General features: G+C 34.1%; 3 protein-coding genes across 5 annotated transcripts; 1 reads left to right on the top strand and 2 right to left on the bottom strand.

The window, feature by feature from the left end:
* Positions 1-31: 31 nt before the first annotated feature.
* LOC106120725 (nucleosome assembly protein 1-like 1) lies at positions 32-10,357 on the bottom strand. 3 transcript variants are annotated; one of them, XM_013316113.1, is made up of 10 exons: positions 10,290-10,357; positions 9,932-10,025; positions 9,451-9,558; positions 6,418-6,625; positions 5,565-5,725; positions 4,929-5,059; positions 4,332-4,492; positions 3,581-3,757; positions 3,096-3,215; positions 32-706 (listed from the first exon to the last, which is right to left on the bottom strand). In XM_013316113.1, exons 3-10 carry the CDS (start codon positions 9,549-9,551, stop codon positions 587-589), a joined length of 1,179 nt encoding a protein of 392 aa, XP_013171567.1. In that variant the 5' UTR covers positions 9,552-9,558; positions 9,932-10,025; positions 10,290-10,357; the 3' UTR covers positions 32-586.
* A 383-nt stretch (positions 10,358-10,740) lies between these two features.
* Positions 10,741-15,252, top strand: atms (RNA polymerase II-associated factor 1-like protein antimeros). Its single transcript, XM_013315969.1, has 10 exons — positions 10,741-10,986; positions 11,070-11,445; positions 11,603-11,892; positions 12,182-12,380; positions 12,762-12,944; positions 13,153-13,232; positions 13,558-13,761; positions 14,073-14,214; positions 14,498-14,692; positions 15,104-15,252. Exons 1-10 carry the CDS (start codon positions 10,919-10,921, stop codon positions 15,158-15,160), a joined length of 1,794 nt encoding a protein of 597 aa, XP_013171423.1. The 5' UTR covers positions 10,741-10,918; the 3' UTR covers positions 15,161-15,252.
* A 1,734-nt stretch (positions 15,253-16,986) lies between these two features.
* LOC106120616 (T-complex protein 11-like protein 1) lies at positions 16,987-21,193 on the bottom strand. Its single transcript, XM_013315971.1, has 9 exons — positions 21,090-21,193; positions 20,604-20,801; positions 20,079-20,199; positions 19,352-19,558; positions 19,131-19,281; positions 18,671-18,834; positions 18,110-18,288; positions 17,625-17,791; positions 16,987-17,249 (listed from the first exon to the last, which is right to left on the bottom strand). Exons 1-9 carry the CDS (start codon positions 21,191-21,193, stop codon positions 17,053-17,055), a joined length of 1,488 nt encoding a protein of 495 aa, XP_013171425.1. The 3' UTR covers positions 16,987-17,052.

Genomic DNA, 21,193 nt, shown 5'->3' with positions numbered 1-21,193 from the left:
GAGTTATATACAATTATAGAGAAACAACAAAAATAATTTAATGTGTAAGATTTATTTTTTAAAAACGTGTACAAATACACTTCAGGTTGTGTTTGCGATGCTAAGATGCATCACCAACCTCAGAGATCGTACTCTCGATGTTACAAGGAATCACTTTATCACTAAATATTTATAAGTAGCGACGCTAAATTTAATTGTGAATGGATTACACATCGTAATTAACCATACAGTCTTATAGACAGTTAAAGTCACCCAACGCGGCGTTTATAACAAAAACTGGTTTAAAAAAAACATCGCCCGACCGTTAAAATGGATACAGAATAGCACCTTCGTATAGCAAAAATTAATTTACCGAAGAAAAAAATCGATTGAAGGCGGAATTTTACACAGGAATGTGTGAACTAAGTTTTATCAATTTGTCAAGGATAGAAAAATATATTTGTTTAAATGAATGGACGGCCGGCGCTCGAATGTAGCCAGCAAACAAACGAAGCATAGATTTTTGTGTGGGGACTGCGCTGGGCGCGGCGCCCTCGCGTACAGTTTGGACCTTGAGACGCGTGTAGGCGTGTGGGCGCGCGGGGGCCTACTGCTGCTTGCACTCTGCGGGCGCGTCCTGCGGCGCCCCCTTGCCCCCCTTCTTGCCCCGGCGGCGGGGCGCGGGCTCCTCGTCGTCGCTCTCTTCCGACGAGCATTCTTCCTCCTCCTGTTCAAATTCACAATTAAATTCACACAAAACGGCACCTCTCCGTAAACTTGTCTTCCCGATATTATTATACGTGAATTCTGCAACCATCTGCGTTCCTCGATACAACACATTAACTAATTCAGCATGCAAACAAGGTAAACGTATTTCAAAATAAAACACACTTGGATAAAAAGCATACAATTTTTTTTAATGTCGTCACTGGGGACATCATGCCAAAACATATAAGCCATAACCATGTAACACTACCTTAGCAGCCGCAACAGCTGACCATTATGCAGACTTCAATAGAAGAAAACATTCAACAAAAATATACAATACATTTAAAAGAAAAACACTTGGAACTAGTTTCACAAAATATTAAGATATATCTTCACCTACAATACACTTTCGTCTTTAGAATAGAGTTAATTCTTCATAGAATTCAAAGAATCTAGTCAAGTTTGGACATAACATGTGAAACTAGAGCAAGTGGCTTCATTTTGCACATATTGAGTTTTAACAAAATGAAAACAGTCACATATATGTCATATTTAGAAAAAATATACATATTCCTAGTCCAGTCGGCCGGATGTATCGTATAAATGTATTTTAGAATAAGACAAGATCACAGTTTTCAGTTATCGATCGATTAAAATATAAAAAAAAAATGCATTTTGGCACTAACAAGAGAGAGATTCGATGATATTCGTGTGACGTGAGCGCTTCACAATGTTGGAATGCCAGCTTCTCAGAATAGAAAATTAAATAGCCTTAGAGAACATTAATATCACATGAAATTTCTAGTACACAAACAACGTATGTAAAACTCGTAAACAAAATACACGCTATTACAATTATTTATGTATATAATAAATAGAAACGAGAATTGTATATAACTAATCTAGAAATGCAGTATAGTGTTGAACGTCTAACAATTAACATGCATTACATAAGGCACCATTTGATCTCGCTTCGAGAGCCGCGATGGCTTTCCATCTAAAACATATTTATCTATTAGACTGATAAATCATGCATAGAAGTATATAATTATATATAAATGCGAGAAATTCCTAACCTATCTAGCGCAACAATACTATCAATTTATTATATGACGCGTTAACACGAATTAGGAAAGACGTGGAAGTCGCCTCGCGCGCGCCTCCCATCCTCAGAGTATTATCACTTAACGTCCGAAAAAAATAGCATTTATTTTTGGTACATCGCAAAAATATTCAGGATATGAACATTGATATGACTTTAGCGGTATAAAAAAAGGACACAATAATTTTGTGTGCAATAAAATAGTTCTCATATAAAACTTAGGTCAAACGTGTCGCTATGTTTTGACCTAGGTAGTTCTACTTTTGACCTAGGTTATTTAGATGGAGGGGCAATAGGCGTGTAGTATCGCTAGAGACGGTCGCATCAATCCTCGGCGTCGGAAACCTCCTCAGTGCCGGAATCTTCGTCGGAATAAGAATCCTCCTGAAACCAAATATACCGCTTTTGTTGGTGCAGCCAATGGGGATCCAACCAGACCTGGATATTATTCACATGTACTATCTTCTATGTTATAACGCAACACGATATTACAACCAAAACAAAAAGAAGAACAATACACAAAACACATACATTTTCTAGAAATTCTTTAAAATACGCCTATAAAATCTTGACAGCTCTTAATAACATACAATTTGCTGCGCACAACACAAATTTGGGCGTAGCGGCGTAAAGGCAATGCGCACGCGCAGCTTCAAAACTATTGAAACTTATACTAAATTACTTATACTGTTCTTCTTTTTAAATTTTTCATTATGAATTAAAAGTAGAACATTCACCATCGTCTGATTGGATGATGGGGGACATAATAAAGCTGCAGATATCTACCATGCAGTAAAGCCGACGGACTCAAGTACGAGATGGCTGTAGAATTCACTAACATTAAGCAATACATGCGCGGTATTAAACACTAGTTAAAACGTTACCAAATACTTTTTAATGTTAAATACGATAAATAACTTTATATAGTACAGAGATGTCCAAATAAATACCGAAAAAATTCAAAAAAATATTTTAATGTTAGCGGGCCGTAGTTTGGACACCCCTGTTGTTTAATATACTTCCGACTGAGCTTGTATTGTAACACACCAAATTAATTAACCAAACAAAAGTATGTTAAAATATTTTTAAAAGTGGTCATGTGAAAACTTTTTTTTCCCCGTTTTTTGAAAATTACTCTAAAATTAATCTACAAGGACAGGACAATTTTCTGATAGATATGACTGATGCTGTCCATTAAACCAAAAACTATAATAAATAAACTCAGCGACCAAGTTTTTTGAGTAATATCAACCTCCTCCTATTGTCAGAGTGTACAAAACAAGCTCAGTGCAGGATGATTTCCTACCTCCTCCTCATAGTCGTCATCATCGTCGTCCAACCCCTCTCCGGTGTAGATGAGCACGGCGCGAGACACCACGCGCTCGCGGATGTAGTGCCCGATCTCAAAGTCAGCGGTTAACAGATTCTGAAAATGTAATGTCAAGCATGTAATTTATTTAAAGAACTGACAATCTTTGCACCTTCCAAAGGATATCAAAGATTTAACTCATAAAAACCTTTACGACGTAGTTAGGCCCCAATTAATTGGTTAACTAATATTGATATTAAAAATGTAGCAGCTGTTAAATCAAATTATAAAACCAGTTAAAATTGAACAAGCAGGAAACTACCATAAGTGAGGAATTTTCCTGTCTGATGGAAGAAATTTATAAATGAGAAACTCTCACAAGGAAATCTTTATAAGCAAGAAACATTTCACTGTCCCTGATTGTATTTGATTTAATTTATGTGATAATAATTTTAGTATATATTGTGTAAATGTGTTCATACCTGTATATCAGAGTCAGGGTCCTCGGGCACTGCAGGCGGGGAGAAGAAGTTGAAGAAGGAGTCAGCCTGCACCGACTTGGTGACGATGCGCACCGAGCCGCGCGACTTGTGCTTCTGCTTCTTCTTTATTGTCTTCACCGTCACATTCTTGCCCTTCTTCCAGTTTATCTCGCAACCCTATAACAATTATATCATTTATCATTTTGTCAAAAAATATTATTAATGTGAATGTTTGGATGTATGGATAGATGTTTGTTAGTATAGCATGTCTGGATCTTGAAATTTGGTAATGATGTAGAACATAGTCTACTTACAAAGTTTTTTTTTTTATATCCCACAGACAGACTCGCAAGCGACAGCTAGTAAGCAATGTCAAAGGCAAGTAAAACTTTTCAGTAATATGAGTTGTATTTATTCTCACTCTTTGTTAATTATTAGTTTCAATGTGAAATGTAAATAAAGTTTCAGTCCAGCCTTTGTTTGGATCAATTCAAAATGTTCACACAACTTGTTATTTAAATTCATATATTGAAGCATATTGAATATAATTTACCCATGATCATCTTAAATATTTGTTTATATTTCATAAGAATAAAAAATAAAATAAACATTACTACTTTAATAAACCCAAATAATTGTTATTGGATCTTGTACAGTTACTTAGAAAACCATATTTTACATGAGAAAACTTGTTACACTTACAAGAACTCTATAGTGCCTATGAACAAACTATTTAGGGGGCACATATTACCTTGCAAGAGTAAATCTCTGGTCCCTCAAACTCCAAGGGGTTGTCATCGTCAGGTTTGCACTTCATGGAGTACTCCTTGGTGAGGATTGTGTTGGTGAAGTAGTCATTGGGTGCAAAGTGGAACTCCAGAGTGAAGCCAAACGGATCCTCGTGCATTTGCACTGTACAAAAACAAATGTATGTTGAAAAATATGTTCACTATTTCAAATGATGATTATTGACTTTTTACTAATATTATAAATACGAATATTTGGCTTGATGGATAGTATGTTTGTTAGAAGGTATCTCCACAGCTGCATGGATCTTGCTGTAATTTGGTATAGTTGTATAACATAGCCCAGAACACATAGGTTACTAAATAAGTTTTTTTTTTTTTAATCAGCGTGTAAACAAATATTGCAAACTTGTCTAGTATTTTGGTGGAAATTGTTAGATAAAGAAGTTAAACTGTATCATATAGGTAGCTAATGTTTTAGGACAATGTGAATAAATTGCACAATGATTATGCAGTAGAGTTATTTGAACAATTTTTTTTATTAGAAACCTCTAAAGTCTATGGTTGAATAGGTTCTCAAAGTTTGTGATATTAATACATACCTCTGATATCCTGCAGGCATTTGATGATCGGTTCATCATGCTCCTGCATCATTTCATTGAGCATGGCAACATTTTTGAATATGGTGTACCAAAAGTCTGGGATACCCTTGACATTGGGGTCCATTGGTGGTCTGTAACAACATGTTAGAGGTTAACAATGTCTATATGATGATGTCATGTCATGTAACACAGTGGTTGCCTCAGTTGGTGATGCATGTTAAGAAATCAATCATGATTCTCAGTTATATGGTGTGTTATGTCATCATTTACAAATCTAACTTTTATTTTAATCTTTTCTACTATATTTTTATACGACAGATTATTGAAGCACTTACTGTGGGTTCCTGACACCAAATTCTCTATTTAAAATATAGAGATTTTGTTATCTTTTCCTTCATCTTTGACATAACAAAGATAGCAATATGTTTTAAATGGAGATTTTGGTCTCATAAACCCATGGATAATATTCAAAAGAGTAGATAGAAAGTAAACTTGGTATAAAAACTAACGAAAAAATTTCCTTGATGTGATATCTTTTCAAATGTGCTTAGGCTAACTCAGAGCATTTTGTTTTTTTTTCTATACATTAAGATAATTATTGAACTTTTGTGGCTTGGTTTTATTAAAAATACTTACTCTACGGGTTTATTATCGTTGCCCTCCTTCTTGTCCTCGCCCTCCGTGAGTGATGCATTCTGCACGGCGCGCGCCAGCTCCTCCTCCTCGGAGTCATCACGCCAGGGGTTCTGACACTCCTCGTCTGTTGGCTCGTAGTGGCCATTCACTATTTGTGCTCGCTACAAAAATACATTTTAATATTAACAATATAATTGGTGTGGCTGTTGTATCAAGTGTTCGACAGTAGAATTATATTGGCTGGAGTGGTCCTTGACCTGTCCTTGTGTAAATGATAATGCAATGATATGCAGTTAGGGAAAACGTAGCTCCTATTAGTAACTAGGCAGTAGAATTTTAAAGTAAAGTTTTCATCAACATCTTGCAATCACCTCCTATGTGGAGTTTCCATAAAATGTTTTAGTGGCCAAGTCAAGTGAAATCTGATTAAATGTCCTATCTCTTACACCATTAATAAAAGCTATTATGCATAAGAATAAGAAAATGTATTAACTAGTAACAACCAGTTAAATACAGCTGTTAGTAAAAGAAATTAAATTCTTGAAAGTAATTGGTCATTCCTAAACTAGATTGCATGTATGGACCAATTAAACCAAATATTTCTTAAGAAGGAAGCGACTAATTTTGTTCAATCAAGCTTTGTAGTTGTAATCCAAAATTTAATAGACTTTGTGACTCAGATGTCATTTAGTCTAAAGGGATACTAAGCTTCAATGCTCAACAAAAGTTATTAACTAGAAAAATATTTGGATAGCACCTTGTTCGAATGAAAGGGGCGACAATTGATTTTACAATTGCTTTGACATCAAAATCAATACTAACATTAGTAAAGTCAAAATAATCTATGCCATACCTTTTCAAAGAGCGGTTTGTATAGTTTTTCGTATTTGCATTCAAGGGCATGCACTTCGCTGTAGAACTTGGCCTCGATGTCAACAAAGTCCTTCTGCAGGGAGCGCAGTGCGCGGATGCGCCGGCGCACGTTGGGCGGCAGCGAAGCCAGCGTCTCCGCGTGGATGCGGTTCGTTATCGCCGCTAGCATCTCCGTGCGGGTCAGGCCACTGTGGAAAAGACGTACAAATAAATCGATCCATCCAACAAAAAGTTCTATCATATCCATAGTATTACGCGCATTAGTAAAGGCTAAGACAAAGATCTAATTATTTTTTTCCACAATGCATTACAACTCTTTTTCTTCTATTTCTTACATCTACGCATGCGTCGCCAGAACCTCACAGTACAGACATTTTTTACTGATTGATAATAATAACCCAGCAACTTGGTTGCTTCATCCATAGACTGCCTTTTAGTGGTAAAGCATATAGTTTTCGCAACTATACGTCTGGCTTATATTTTGTGTGACACACAGATAATATGAGTATGTTAATATGTAACACTATAAGAGAAATATATAAGTTTAAGGAAGAATTTGTTTTATGTAGGTCATACAACAGTAGCTAACTACATATGAATATTAGGTTATGATTCCAAGGTTCTCTAAATATAGTTTTGTCTAATCTTAAGATCGTAAAAGCAAGATCACAACGCGTTAATGTATACAAATACACCTTTGACGTACGTAAACGTAGCTGTAGTAGAACAAACTGTTGGTGATTTATTGTAATGCTCAGAAATAGTCAAATTTTATGTATAAAGGCCTTTATTATTATAACCCGAATGACGAGATGAAAGTTTTTTCGAGCGTATACGTAAATTTGTATTTATGGGTTTGCATGTAAGTTCCTTCGTTAGTCAGTAAGAGTTGAATCTGACGAGTGAGGCATTCGGTTCGTATCCCTTCCCGAGTGACATGGATGCACGGGACGCGGTTGGGCAACCGCCCAGGGCGCTGGCAGCGTTAACAAAAGTAGCATAGTATTTTTCTAACCAAGAAATATTGTTTAGATGTAGTATTCATGTAGAGGCAGCGCTCTAATTATCGACTATGTCTAGGATACGAACATTCTAGTCATGTTAGTCACTGCTAGTAATGATTAGTTTTTTTGCGTAATTTCGTTACGCTTAAGTGCAGAATAGAATTCGAGGTATTGGAGTATCGTATGAGATGTCAGGGCTATTGTACACCAAGTAGAGCGTGACTCATTGGTCCAATGACCCGTAATCTTGAGAGCTCGAGACTAAATCAGGTTCTTATAGCGAAAACGAATTAGGGTGACCACGTGCGTTGTTGTAAAATCGATTATAATTTAGTCAAAAATATTACATAATGTCTTAGTAAACCATGATTGGTCTAGCCTAGATTATATGATTGTAGAATTTTTTATATGAGTTTTAACAAAATCTGACTAAAGTTAAATGAACGTAATGTAAACGCTAAATTAAAACACGAGGTAACGCTAACCCCAATATAATTATATGAATACGGCTAATTTTAAGTGCATTTTTTGAAACAAAAAAAAGAGAACTTTTTCGTTCACTGCTGTATTCTATATGAAAATATAGAATTTTGGTTTATAAATAAATCATAAGCCGGCCGACGCACCTTCGGTCTTTCAAGGAGCGTAGACCTTTCTTGAAAACCGGAAACCCGTTATGCATGTTTATGAGCTGATCATTTAAGGTCAGGTAGGCTTTAACTTTTTTGTCCTGATCTTTACTTCATGGAAAGTATACATTTCCGTTAGTTTCAGACGTAAAAATATTCTTTCCACGAATCGGCACGTATTTTAAATTCATAAAGATTTAATTATGACCCATGATTACACAGAATGCCGCCTTAAATAGATTGACTACGTAAAACGTAACATCCAACGAATTTTATCCAGATATAAAAATTGCTCCATCGTAACATCCACATTTACTTCAAAACGGAAGAAACTAGGGCAAGTCGAATGAGTAACTATAAGGTATTCAATGATTCACAGCCATCAAGCAACTTTAGACTTCTTACATAAGACATCCGTTGGCCTATTATCAATTAGATTTCATAGAGTAATAATAATTTTTGCCTATAATTATTGACATTTTATTGTGCGTAATTGCGTCTTTCGTGCGTTATCGTATATGATAAGAAATTCTAACGTGAAAGTTTACAATTAAAAGGACTTGCATTTATACCTATTACGTATCTGAAGTCAAAAAATTATTTCTAAAGTCGTCCAGACACAGTCGTGAGAATCGCTTAGTAACTTACGGCGCCTTCCCCCGTTTGGAGCGATGACCTTGTAAACGGTCAGAATTGGCTGGACGCAGACAAAAACTCTTACATTATAGCAGTATCAAGTATAGAAGCTATCATCTTTTCACAGGGATTTAAGACTTCATGTGTAAATCTGTAACTCCAGGTTATTTAGATAGGGATAGATACAGTTTTAAAGTTACCTGGCTACATTTTTGATATGAAATTAACTTCGAATTATTGATTGTAAGGAATATTTCTTTAACATGCGGCTTCCAAAATGGATCATTTGTCTACTCTAGATATGAATTTAGCTATAAAATGCAATGTTATCTGTAGGGAATAACATATGGGGATGGGTTTACAATATCATCTAGGGTAAAATTCCCGATATTTAGTTTTCATTATCGTTATGAAGGTTATAAAAATGTATTAGACAAGAAAATTAATTGATTATTTTAAAATATTGTCATACATGTAAAGCTAGATAATATCTAGAAAAAACCGAGGAAATATTCTTTGCTATATAGAAACAATTTGCTTTTTTTAACGGCCTTGCGAGTGGAGCACTTGCCCTCAATTGGCACCGGCATTTGAGTATACACGTGTTTCTTGTCACACATACGTTTTATGTGAAAAAATAAACATAACCTTTAAAATTTTAATGATAGAAGAAATGTAATCGATTACTTTACGTAACAAAACAAAAAAAAAAGAGTTACCATGGAAACAAATTCAGTCTCTTACCTTTGCATCAGATGTTGAGCAAGTTCGCCGCCGCCAACGATCTCCTCTTCACCTGACTCCATCTCAGAAGTAGCATCACCGGCACGTTCCACAGTACCCATTTTGTATCTAAAAAAAAGTATCTCTTTTACTTCTTCGCGCCACGTTGGTGGAAGTTGCACACACCGGGTTTGAATAAGGAACTTGACAGTTTCTTTTTCTCAAATATAACGTAATATAACATTATTTAAATCACTAAATCATCCGAGAATGACGACATTCGTAAAATTAAACGTATTATTTTATAAAAACATTGTGCGCAGTAGTTCGCAAAAATCATTTCAGCCGTAACCACATGGTCGTATAATTTTCTATGGCAAAAGGACGGTTTTAATTAATTAACTTATAATTTCGTATTCCCACTAATTTGACATAAAAACATAACTGATTTTTAATTTTTAAGATACCTTATTTTAACAAATTTGTGGTAATAGCAACGTACCTCTTAGCCGACAATTGTACGAAAAGAAAGATGGCGGCGCAATATCAGCAGCGAATGAAATTGAACCACTAAAATGCCACCAAGCGAAGTTGCACTAAAAACGTTTCCGGACAAAATAAATTGCCATATTAAAAAAGTCAATTGTTTGATTAAAATGCATAAAATGTTTAATTTAAATACGGGCTTATGTTAAAAACTACACAATTTCAGTCATATATAATTGACATAATATCCTCATAATTAGCAAACGAACAATCCTTTTACTGTGAGAGTACGCGTGAGACGTCATAGTAAATATAAGTGTCGCAAGACTGTAATAAGAGACAGGAACTTTACAAAAATAACATATGTTACTTACGTTATGATTTGAATACCAGGCGGAATTCAATATTATTCGACATCCACTAATTGTCGAATAATCTTAAATAAATTGGACGTTTGTAAACATGTCAAAAATTTCTTTTTCATAATAATGCCAAGATTATCAAGTTTGATTATTTCCGGCGAGAAGAATCTCCGATTCTGCAATAGTGAAAAACCCAAGAATACACTGTTTCAAACTTCAAACGTTAGAAAATAAGGCCCTCTGTTATAACTTTTGTCGGTACGACGAAGGAAGTGTTACAGTAATTGATTTTATGTAGGCATAATATGGCTAAATAAAATATTTTGAAAACTGATTCTTCAAGTGTTATTCATAATTCAACTTTTACAAGACTATACGGTACCTAGAATATTGATAAGACCTTTGGTTAAAGCCTAGGATTTTGTTATCTACGTCCTCCTTGTTGGCAAGGTGTGAAGTGGTGTCAAGTGTCAACTTGGTGTCAGAACACTATCAACTTGGTGTCAATGTCAAAAATCGTAAGTTTTTCGTTTTCAAATTGTGTTTGGAAGAACTGGGAACTCAAACATATTAATTTCTTCGTATTCATACAATTTTGATGTTAAGTTAAAATGTTTTAATCGCTACACAAATATATAAAGATGCCGCCAACTGTTCAAACTAATGAACCCGAGCGAGAAAAACGTCCGCAGAGGACAGGTGAAAGAAGGTTAGTGTATACGCGTAATGTATCAGAATTATAAATAAGTAAATATTTTTTATATATTTATGTATGTATTCAATAAATTTCAGATCTGAATTAGTGACACGGGTAAAATATTGCAATACACTACCGGACATACCCTTTGATTTGAAATTTATTACGTATCCATTTCCTTCGACGCGTTTCATACAATACAACCCTACATCTTTAGAGAAAAACTATCGCTATGAAGTGTTAACTGAGCATGATTTGGGAGTGCACATAGATTTAATAAACCGGGATATATATCAAGGAGATGGCAATGCTACTTTGGATGTTGCTGATGAAAAGCTTTTGGAAGATGATGTTCTTACACCTCAAGACTCTAAAAGATCTCGTCATCATGCTAAAAATGTATCTTGGTTGCGACGGTCTGAGTACATTTCAACTGAACAGACAAGATTTCAACCACAATCTATGGAAAAGGTAACATTTTTAAATTCACTATTTCAACTAATGCTTAACTACTCTTACTCTTACAATCGTAAATATCAACTATTCTTATATCTTGCCAAAGTATTCAGTTAGTTATAACACTCTGATTATCTCAAAAAAGTAATCATTTCTGATATCCGTCTTACAGGTTGAAGCCAAAGTTGGTTACAATGTTAAAAAGATATTCAGCGAAGAGACATTGTATATGGACAGGGACAGTCAGATTAAGGCCATTGAAAAAACGTTTGAAGACAACAAAAAGCCGATAGAGAAGCATTACAGCAAACCTGGTGTAACTCCAGTCGAGGTTATGTCAGTGTTCCCCGACTTTGATATGTGGAAATATCCATGTGCTCAGGTCATCTTTGATACAGATCCTGCACCCTCTGATAAGAATATTGCAGGACAGATTGAAGCCATGTCTCAAGCTATGATTCGGTGAGTATTCATGTGACCAAGTCATCTTTAAATAATGTCTCCTATCTAGTTTGGGCTTAATAGCTTTGGATAAGACATGACAAAGGAATGAAACAATTTTCTCTTTTAATTGTTTTCTTTTATCGTCTAAATATATTAAATTTAGTCTGATTCATAGTAGAAAGCAAAAAATCCATTTCAACTAGTAGTGTTTTGTGTGAAGGCAGGTCATGGATCACTCCAGCCAACCCAGTTTACCAAAGAATCTCAGCATCCATTTCAACTAAACAATATTTTCCATTCATTTCAGAGGTGTGATGGATGAAAGTGGTGAACAATTTGTAGCATATTGTCTTCCGACTGAGGACACTATACAAAAACGTCGCCGTGATGTCACTGAAGGCATACCGTACATGGACGGTGATACATATGAATATAAAATGGCAAGAGAATACAATTGGAATGTCAAAAGTAAAGCTTCTAAGGGTTATGAAGAAAATTATTTCTTGGTAAGTCAAATATGAAGTTGCTAATTTAACCGCTGTACTAAGTTGTTAACTGGCCCATAACTATATACACTAAGGTCTTACTTAAGGTGTAAACAGTAACTGACATAATATGAATATGTCAAGAATATTTTACTTCAATATCAATAGATAGATGGGACTATACAAACCAAACTGCACTTATAATCATGTACCATGGTACAATTTCCGTTGTCTAGTTTAACACTTGTAATATGTGATTGTAGTACTAATTTCTATGTATGGTTATGATTAAAATATTTAAGGAAAAGAGCTTGTAATGTCCATTCTATTATATATTTTACATTTGAATCTCTGTGATGTTCATGCTGTAAAGTTTCTCATATTTTGTTTAATTTTTTCTAGGTTGTCCGCAACCATTGTGTATACTACAATGAATTAGAGACGCGCGTACGTTTGTCGAAGCGTCGTGCGAGGGCTGGCGTTGCAGCGCAGGCTCTTACACGTCTTGTGGTGACACATAGACCTCTTAGCGCAGCTGAGCACCGCATGCTAAGACTTAGGGAGAAGCAATTGGAACCTGCACAGGTATAATAAAGTTCTAGCTTTGATACGTAAGAGATGCTTCAAGTGGTCGTGGTTTTTTTATCCATGATGATCAAAAGAGTTTGTAGACTTCTTTATTAAAAGGATACTAAATTAGTTATGTTTTAAACTCACATCTTTAACGAAGTTTGAAGTTATTTAAGACAATGTAGTAAAAATATTGATAGTTGATAAAAATATATTTTGACAGGATGAAGATGAAGAGGAGGAGGAGGATGAAGAGGAAGATGAGGAAGAAGAAAAACAGGAACAAAATGAAGCAAAAGAAAGGTAAAGTATAAATGACTAGCATTCACTAGCGACTCCGTCCGCGCGGAAAAAATTGAACACTATTTGTAGCCTTTGTGTACTCCAATCTATGTTCTACATTTATGCTATACAGCAAGATCGATGAAGCTGTTCTGGGGATAACTTCTAACAATCATCCATGCATCCATTTAATCATTCGCATTTATAATATTACTAAAATAAGATTGTATTTAAGTTGTAGAAACATGGGAGGATTGGAAACATAAAAAAAAATCGCCTCAGTATAAATCAAATACTTGCTTTTGATTGTTTTTTGTATGGAAGCTATATAAAATGTATATTATAGGTCACGTTCCCGTTCAAAATCCGGATCTAAATCACCTCAAGGTTCAGAACATTCGAAGGAATCTAACAGATCGAGGTCCGTTTCACGCGAAAAGTCGAGGTCCAGATCCAAATCGAAGTCTAAATCTAGAAGCCGCTCGCGATCTGCTTCTGGATCAAGGAAGTCTAGATCCAGGTCTGAATCTGCACAGTCTGGTTCCGCTAGGTGAGTTCTTGTAGGCATTTATTTATAGAGATATTTGTATCACCAGTGAAAGACAGTTTTTCAAGTGACCTTGAAATTGATGTTTGTTTTAATTGTTTAATATTTATCAAAATGCAGATACAGAATTACCTACCATATTTACTTCCACCAATTTCCCTGTCGAGTTCACTTTCATAAAAAAAAAATCTTAGCGGGACTCAATATGTTGAGTATACTTATCTCTATATAAGGATGGGCCAAGATTTGGAAATGCTTTTGCTTCTTTCCGATTTAAACGCGCATTTAAAATTATCTTATTTTCTTGTAATCAGGTCAGGATCGGGCAGATCTCGTTCTGGATCTAGGGCATCATCTCGGGCGTCGTCGCGCGCTAGCTCTAAAAGTGGGAAAGGATCGAGAGCCAGCTCGGCTAGTGGAAGGGGCTCTAGAGCCAGTTCTAAAGCCAGCGGCAAGGTAACAAAGTCTATGACTACTTATAACACTCCCCGTGAATATAAATCTAAATACTTTAATTGTTAAAACTAGTAATACCTATAATCTATTTAGAGTATATGAATATCTCCTACAAATTAAGACAGAATTACGGGTATACCCAGAATTTTTTAATGTATTTACTAAACCAGTCTTTTAGTGTAGAATTCTCATATTACATCTACACCAAAGTAATCTCTTAATGACTGTTTAACGACATTGATTGTGGCAGTTGGATTATAATTCTAAATATGTTCCTTAAAAGGGTTCAAAAGCCAGTTCTAAGGCAAGCTCCCGCGCATCTTCGCGTGCCAGCCGTAGATCTTCTAGAGCTTCATCACGCGCGTCTTCCAAAGCTTCAGGATCCAAAGCATCTTCTAGAGCGAGCTCGAGAAAGAACTCTGGATCTGGTAGCGGTTCAGACAGGTCCAGAAGTCGGTCGGCTAGTGGTTCCAGACAGGTATGTATTAAAATGTATTTACCGGCGTTTCACTACATAAATAATAAGTATCCTAAGTTTGCTGAATAATTCAGGTCAGTTAATTCAGTGCCGGAACGTTCGTACGAAAAATATCTTAGCTGTCGCCGCGACTCCGTCCGCGCCAAATTACAATAAAACTATTAGCAGTCTGTTTTCTTCATGCAGTCCTTCTGCAGATACCATCTTACAAACATCCATCTAAACATTCCTATTTATAATAATTGTAAGATGTGCATAGAAAACCAGATAGAATAGCTTTTCATTTTAATTCGGTATTGGGACAAAAAAAATTGAAAATGCCTTTTAGTTGCCAAATGGAAAAAAACATTGTATCTACCGATTTGTTATATCTACAGTTTGTTTATGTTACACTCTTTTGAATTATACCAGGGTTCCCGTAGCGGTTCAGCATCGAGTGCCTCTTCGAAGCGCAGCGGCTCTGACTAGATGACGTCACAATGCCTCATTTGACATCTACCATTTTCAATCATTGTGTAACTTCATGAATGTATAATTGAATAATATGATTGACAATTTTTCGCATGAGTTTTATTCCTTTACGTCAGTTAAGTAATATTTCAAATCAATGGGGAGAAAAACTGGCTCTTGCTCATTAAAGATGTCACTATCTTATCAAAAGTGGAAGTAGCACTAACCATGGGTTCCTGAGACCATAATCCCTGTATAAAACATATCGTCGTCTTTGTCAATATCTTTTGTCAAAACAGAGATTTTGATCTCTGAAACCAACGATAAATAGAAAGTTTTTGGAAAACCACTAATTAAATGGATAGGCAATTGTTTGAAAATTCATTCGTTTCTTTCCGATTTAATCGCACCTGTAGATGTTACGTTACAGTTAATTCTATCTATATTATTAGTTCGAATCCACACCACCGCTACAAACTGCGTTAAAATGGCGAAAATCAAGCAGGCACAAATTACCACATCTTATAGCCAGTCTATAGTACAGGTTATTGTATATAGGTTACCTCAATAATGCCACTACGATTTTTATACATTTTTATTGACATCATTTCTTGTCTCTGTTTTTTCAAAGAGTAAGAAAGGGATGACAATATGTGTCGATACCAACCCAACCCCCGTATGCAAACCCAAAGTAACACCATGTCTCTCTGTGAAATGAAAAAATACAAGTTGTGTTGCAGTAATTTTATTAATGTAGTTAAAAAAATGTATTTTTTATTATACAAAAGTAAAAAATAAGTTTTCCGGCTTTTGACACATTTTATTTAGATAAAAGTAAAAAATGGTAAAGTTTAAAATTTCGTCTCATTTTTGTATATAACTATTTCTATTACATTTGTAATTTATTTATATCATTAATACTTGTATAATTTTTAAAATAATTATAATTTCACATTGAAATTTCATTAAAAAAGGTCAGTTTATTTGATATCAAAATATTAGTAATATGTTTATACTATTTTAACTTAATTTATGTTCCTCTATGTGATACATTTTACTATAATTTTAGTAAAACTGTCTTACCGTCGGTTTCTGAGACTAAACTTCTCATTTAAAATATATTAATATCTCTGTTTCGTCAAAGATAATGAGAGGAATGACATTTCATGGCAAATTTGGTCTCAGAAGCCCACGTTAAATAGTCTTAAATATAAATGTCCACATAAATTAAATATGATTAAAATTCACAATTTTTTACATTTACAGATGATTAAAACCAATATTCTGCTCAATAAAAAATCATCCATTCATAAAATAATTTATACCAATTTTAAAAACCAAAATAAATTAACAATTTAAAATAAATTAAATTTACAATATATTGAATCTGGTTAAGCGAGAAACCTCTAAAAGTGAGAAATATTGCGATCCCTTGGACTCTCGCTTATCATGGTTCGACTGTTTCTATTTAAGTTGAGTTTGTTATTTTGTAGTTGTGACAAATGAAAAAAATAATTGTAAATGTGAATATAGCACACAACTTCAATATATAGCATAGTATAGTAGATATTGAAACTTCAAAGACATTTTTTTTCAACTTTTGAGGGCTACATAAAAATGTATATTTTAAGGTTTGCCATCCAATTATATTCATTAAAAGAAATGTGGCTAGTTTCGTAATATAATGAAGAATTAATTTTAACAGAGTTTACATCAATACACTTTAGAAGTATGAACTTTTATTTTTTTAATTGTATTATATTTTTAACAATTTTAAAAGAAACCATTTTCAAACTATGTTCATACCAAGATTTTTTTTAAGGTTATAGTTTCAATGTTTTTAACAACAGCTAATATATAAATGCGAGTACAACTTAAATATAATTGTTAAAATTAATAAATAAAAAAACTTAATTCTTACTTAATTCCTCAGCGACTATATCGAGGTAGTATTTCGTGAATACAGCTTTATTGTGCATGACATAGCGCAGGAGTGTACCAGATACTGATGTCAGTTCCTGTGTGAAGGCAGACAAGCCTACAGGTATCTGACGAGACCCACCGCCGCACACCAGTATCTCTTTGAGAAACTCGAATATTCTTTGACCTGGATATGACACAAAAAGGGACCAAAGTAATGAACATTTTCCAAATAAGACATGATCTAAATGGTCTAGGTTACCAGGTCATAAAATTAAATAAAAACAAAAAAGGGAAATTTTTGACAGCTCTCAGTTTGACATTTACTGATGTAAGCAAACCAAACAGCAAATAGATTAACCGACTGCGATGAAAAATTAATGCCAAAAATTAGTTTAATGCAGTTTTAGTGTGTTTTTAGATTTTTGGTGTCTTAAGATTATATTGTGACGCCTTTTAATTTTTAATAGCAATGGTGTGAGCAAAAAATTTGCTTATTTGACATGTCAAAAATAAATAGTAACTTTTATATAAAGATATTAAATATAAATAAAATACTTACGGACAATCTGTCTGACTCTATGCTCGGGATCAGAAAGTGATAGGATCTGTGACTGTATCAGTTCTCTAGTGTCAGTGCTGAGGGCGACCTGGTTCAGTCCTTCTAGAAGATTCTCCGTAAAGACTACAATTTCTTCCGCCACAGACGGCAATATAGATTTTAGTTCACTGCAAACAAAAAAAAAATATGGCGACAAAGTTTGATAATTAAACAGGTTTAATACTGTCTGAGATAGAATCAGATTAGTACAGTAAAAGTAAACAAAACCAGAATTTTTTTAGTACTGTTTTATCTGTTGAGAGAGAATTAATAATTAGGAAAAAAAACATTTGTACAGTAGCTGTCACCTGTGACTCCGTCCACGTGATGTTAAAACAAAACTCAAAAAGTAGTCTGTTCTACATCTGTGCATCAAGATCCATTGAGCCATTCGGGAGATAATTTCATACAAATATCTGTCCATCCATCTAAATTACTATACTTACGTATCATTTGACGTGTTGTCCAATATAATAATGATTTTCTCTTTCAACTGTTGCTTCTGTGTGGCTATAGAGGGATCATTGCCACATGAAGGGCTCACTAACAGTATGGATGCTGTGCAGATCAGTCGGTACACTTGTGTACCTAGCTCAGAGAAACGGGAAGCATCTAGTGACACCGTCTAAAAAGAAAAAAAGGAAAAAATAAAAATATGTTTGTCGTCAATGCGTTTATAAAACAAAGTAAAGATTGTGATGAAACTTTGAAGGAAGGTTATGCGGAGACTAGAAAAGGTTTTTGTCATTAACATTTTAGGAAAAAATGTTTTTTTTTTCTACTTTTAAACAATCTTTAATATTTATACTGTAAATGGCAATTATAATAATCACAACAGTTACATTATTAATTGCTCTTAAGATTAGAAATCCATAGTAACTTTAGAGTATCCAAGCAACTAAGAATAACAGATTAATATTGCTAGGAGTTATTATTTGTAAAATAATATTAATATAATCTAAGTAATTGATAAAATAAAAAAAACTTTAGAAGATTCCATTACATACCTCTGGATAATTTTTAGAGCTGTCCCACTCTAAAAGTTCTAAATAAGCTTTAGCCAATGTCTGTGCGGTAACATTTCTTATGACAATAGCATCAGTCACCGGTATAGTCAGACCCGTCTTATCTATGTGTCTTTGTAACCACTCTCTTGTGTATTGTAGACCATCTGCAAATAAAATTGCTTAAAAAATTGTAACAATCGATCTGGACAGTATTATTTTAGAAATTTATAGATATGTCAACAATTTAACACTCTCCCAGCAAATTTAATAAATATTTTTCTAATACAGTTCAGTCATCTACATGTGCTGGCTTATTTAATAATCTATGCATTCAAATGCATTATGTAAAATAAATACTACAAAAAGGATTAAAGACAGTTTTTGTCTGTATGTATGACTGACAACTAATGCCATTAAATTTGTAAGAAAAAAAAATAAATTAAATGGTACATTTATTTACCTTCAGAGACTTTAAGCAGTTCGTCAAACTTATTTCGCTCGTATTGTACACTCTCCTGTTGCACGTGAGGTCTGATCATCGCAATCAATGTATTAGCCAAGTCCAGCTTTAATATTTCCAATGTTTCGAGAATAGATCGGAATATATCCACCTAAAATGGTACAGACAATAAAGTAATAGTTACATAAACCTGGCTACTTGTAAAGAAAAAAAATTATTACAGTGTCTGTCAGTTTTGATATATTCTGTATCATATCATCTCGCGCCGGTGCAGCCAGTTTCGCCATCAGATCCACAACAAATGTAGCATACTTGTTGAAGTCAAGGCTGTTGTTCTCCGCTTGCTGTTTGATAAAATCGTGGTCCAATACTTCCTCAATCATTTCGCGTATTCTCTTGTGACGAGGAAGAAGTATTGAAAATAATCCCTGAAAAAATGTTTGTCTCCCTTAGTGCTCATTTCACAATTCTAATTATGCGGGTATGACAATTAGACCATTACAAAATGTTTTGTAATAACACATAATTTTTGATTTATTAATAGCTATGAAAAGATAGTTGAAGCATATGTTAACACTTTTTTGGGATAAATGAACATTGTGATAAGGTACTTCTAATTAAAACTTATTTAGAGAGATGTAAAAACATTTCAAATGAATATATAAACCGAGCCTACAGTTGTACCCGAAAGCAAGAAACCTCTATAAGCAAGTCATTATTCAGTCTCAATGGATGACCTTCATCAATGAGAAACGGTTAGAGAAAAATTATTACCGTCCATCACTGTCAATTATCTAGGTTCAAATGTAAAGGTAAAAATTCTGTGCAATACAACTGTGACGGGCAATAATAATACTAAAATTAAATGTGCAGTCAATTAAACCTACACAAGATGATATCATTTAAAACAAGTGTTTGAACTTCTCTGACTCATTGTTATTTACATACCTGCTTCACATCTTGAAGTAAGATAAGTGCTTGTTTGTATTCAGGTGGATCTGAGTTCAATTGCTCCCTCAGTATATCAAAGTATGCTTTGTGCATTGTTTCTTTAACAAGCTTTTGATAACTGTAATAAGATACATTGTGTTACTTTATGATAATAAAAAATAAAATACATGAATATAATTACTTGAATATTTAAAAGGACAAAGCTTTGTTACTTGTAGAGCCTTATAAGTACCACAAATGTGTTTAGATCATTGTGGACAACGGAATTATTTTTTTTTGTTTTTGCAATGTAAAAAAAAACATTTCTAAAAAGCTACCAAGATAAAGACATAACTCTAACACAATAACCAGCATATGAAATAAGATACATTCGCTCTTCATAATTCTTTGGTAAAGTAATTTTGCAAAAGAATATATCAAATAAGGTTAAAAAGTCCAGTTTCATAGGTTTCATGGTTTGGCAAGTTTATTGTCATATGAAAAATTTGTAATGTTTGTGCCATGAATCATTTTATATAATACCTGTTGTCTGGTGGTTCAAATGGTTCCAGCTTGAAGTCCTGATCTACAGCAATCTCATGAGCCAGGGCCATGTTCTGCATGCCATGTGCTGCTTTCATTATATCCTCGAGGGTCACAAACTTTGGGGGAGATGCACCGGTTATTGTAGATCCTCTCACTCGGAACTGAATAGGCTCATTTGCATAGTAACTGTTGTTACTGGAAGAAATAAAAAAATAATTTTTACCATGTATGAGAGAACAGAAATTGTATAGATTATATAGATTAAAGAAAAAATACAAATAATAATTAACAATATAGGTATTAAGTACATCCTCTTTGTGACGCAAAACAATAACAAACAATGCTACATCATCAAATAAGTTAAAAATATATCCACTTACTCTTTCTAATATTCGTCCATTATGCATTATTTTGCGTATATTTTATTGACAAACGAGTGCTATTTTAAGTAATAGAGATAATAAGTTAGTGTTGTAAACGTACCTTGTTCTTGATCCTGTAGGCATTGGTTGGGATGGGGTCCTGCTAAACTTTTCTTCTTTGTCTCCCTTTTGGCCTGAGCCACTCGGTCCTTCGCGGTCACTCAT

The sequence above is a fragment of the Papilio xuthus genome, unplaced genomic scaffold (genome assembly GCF_000836235.2).
Source record: "Papilio xuthus unplaced genomic scaffold, Pxut_1.1 DF826949.1, whole genome shotgun sequence".
Lineage (NCBI taxonomy): Eukaryota > Metazoa > Arthropoda > Insecta > Lepidoptera > Papilionidae > Papilio > Papilio xuthus.
The sequence above is the reverse complement of the archived record's forward strand: the minus strand, read 5'-3'. Positions and strand labels throughout refer to the sequence as shown.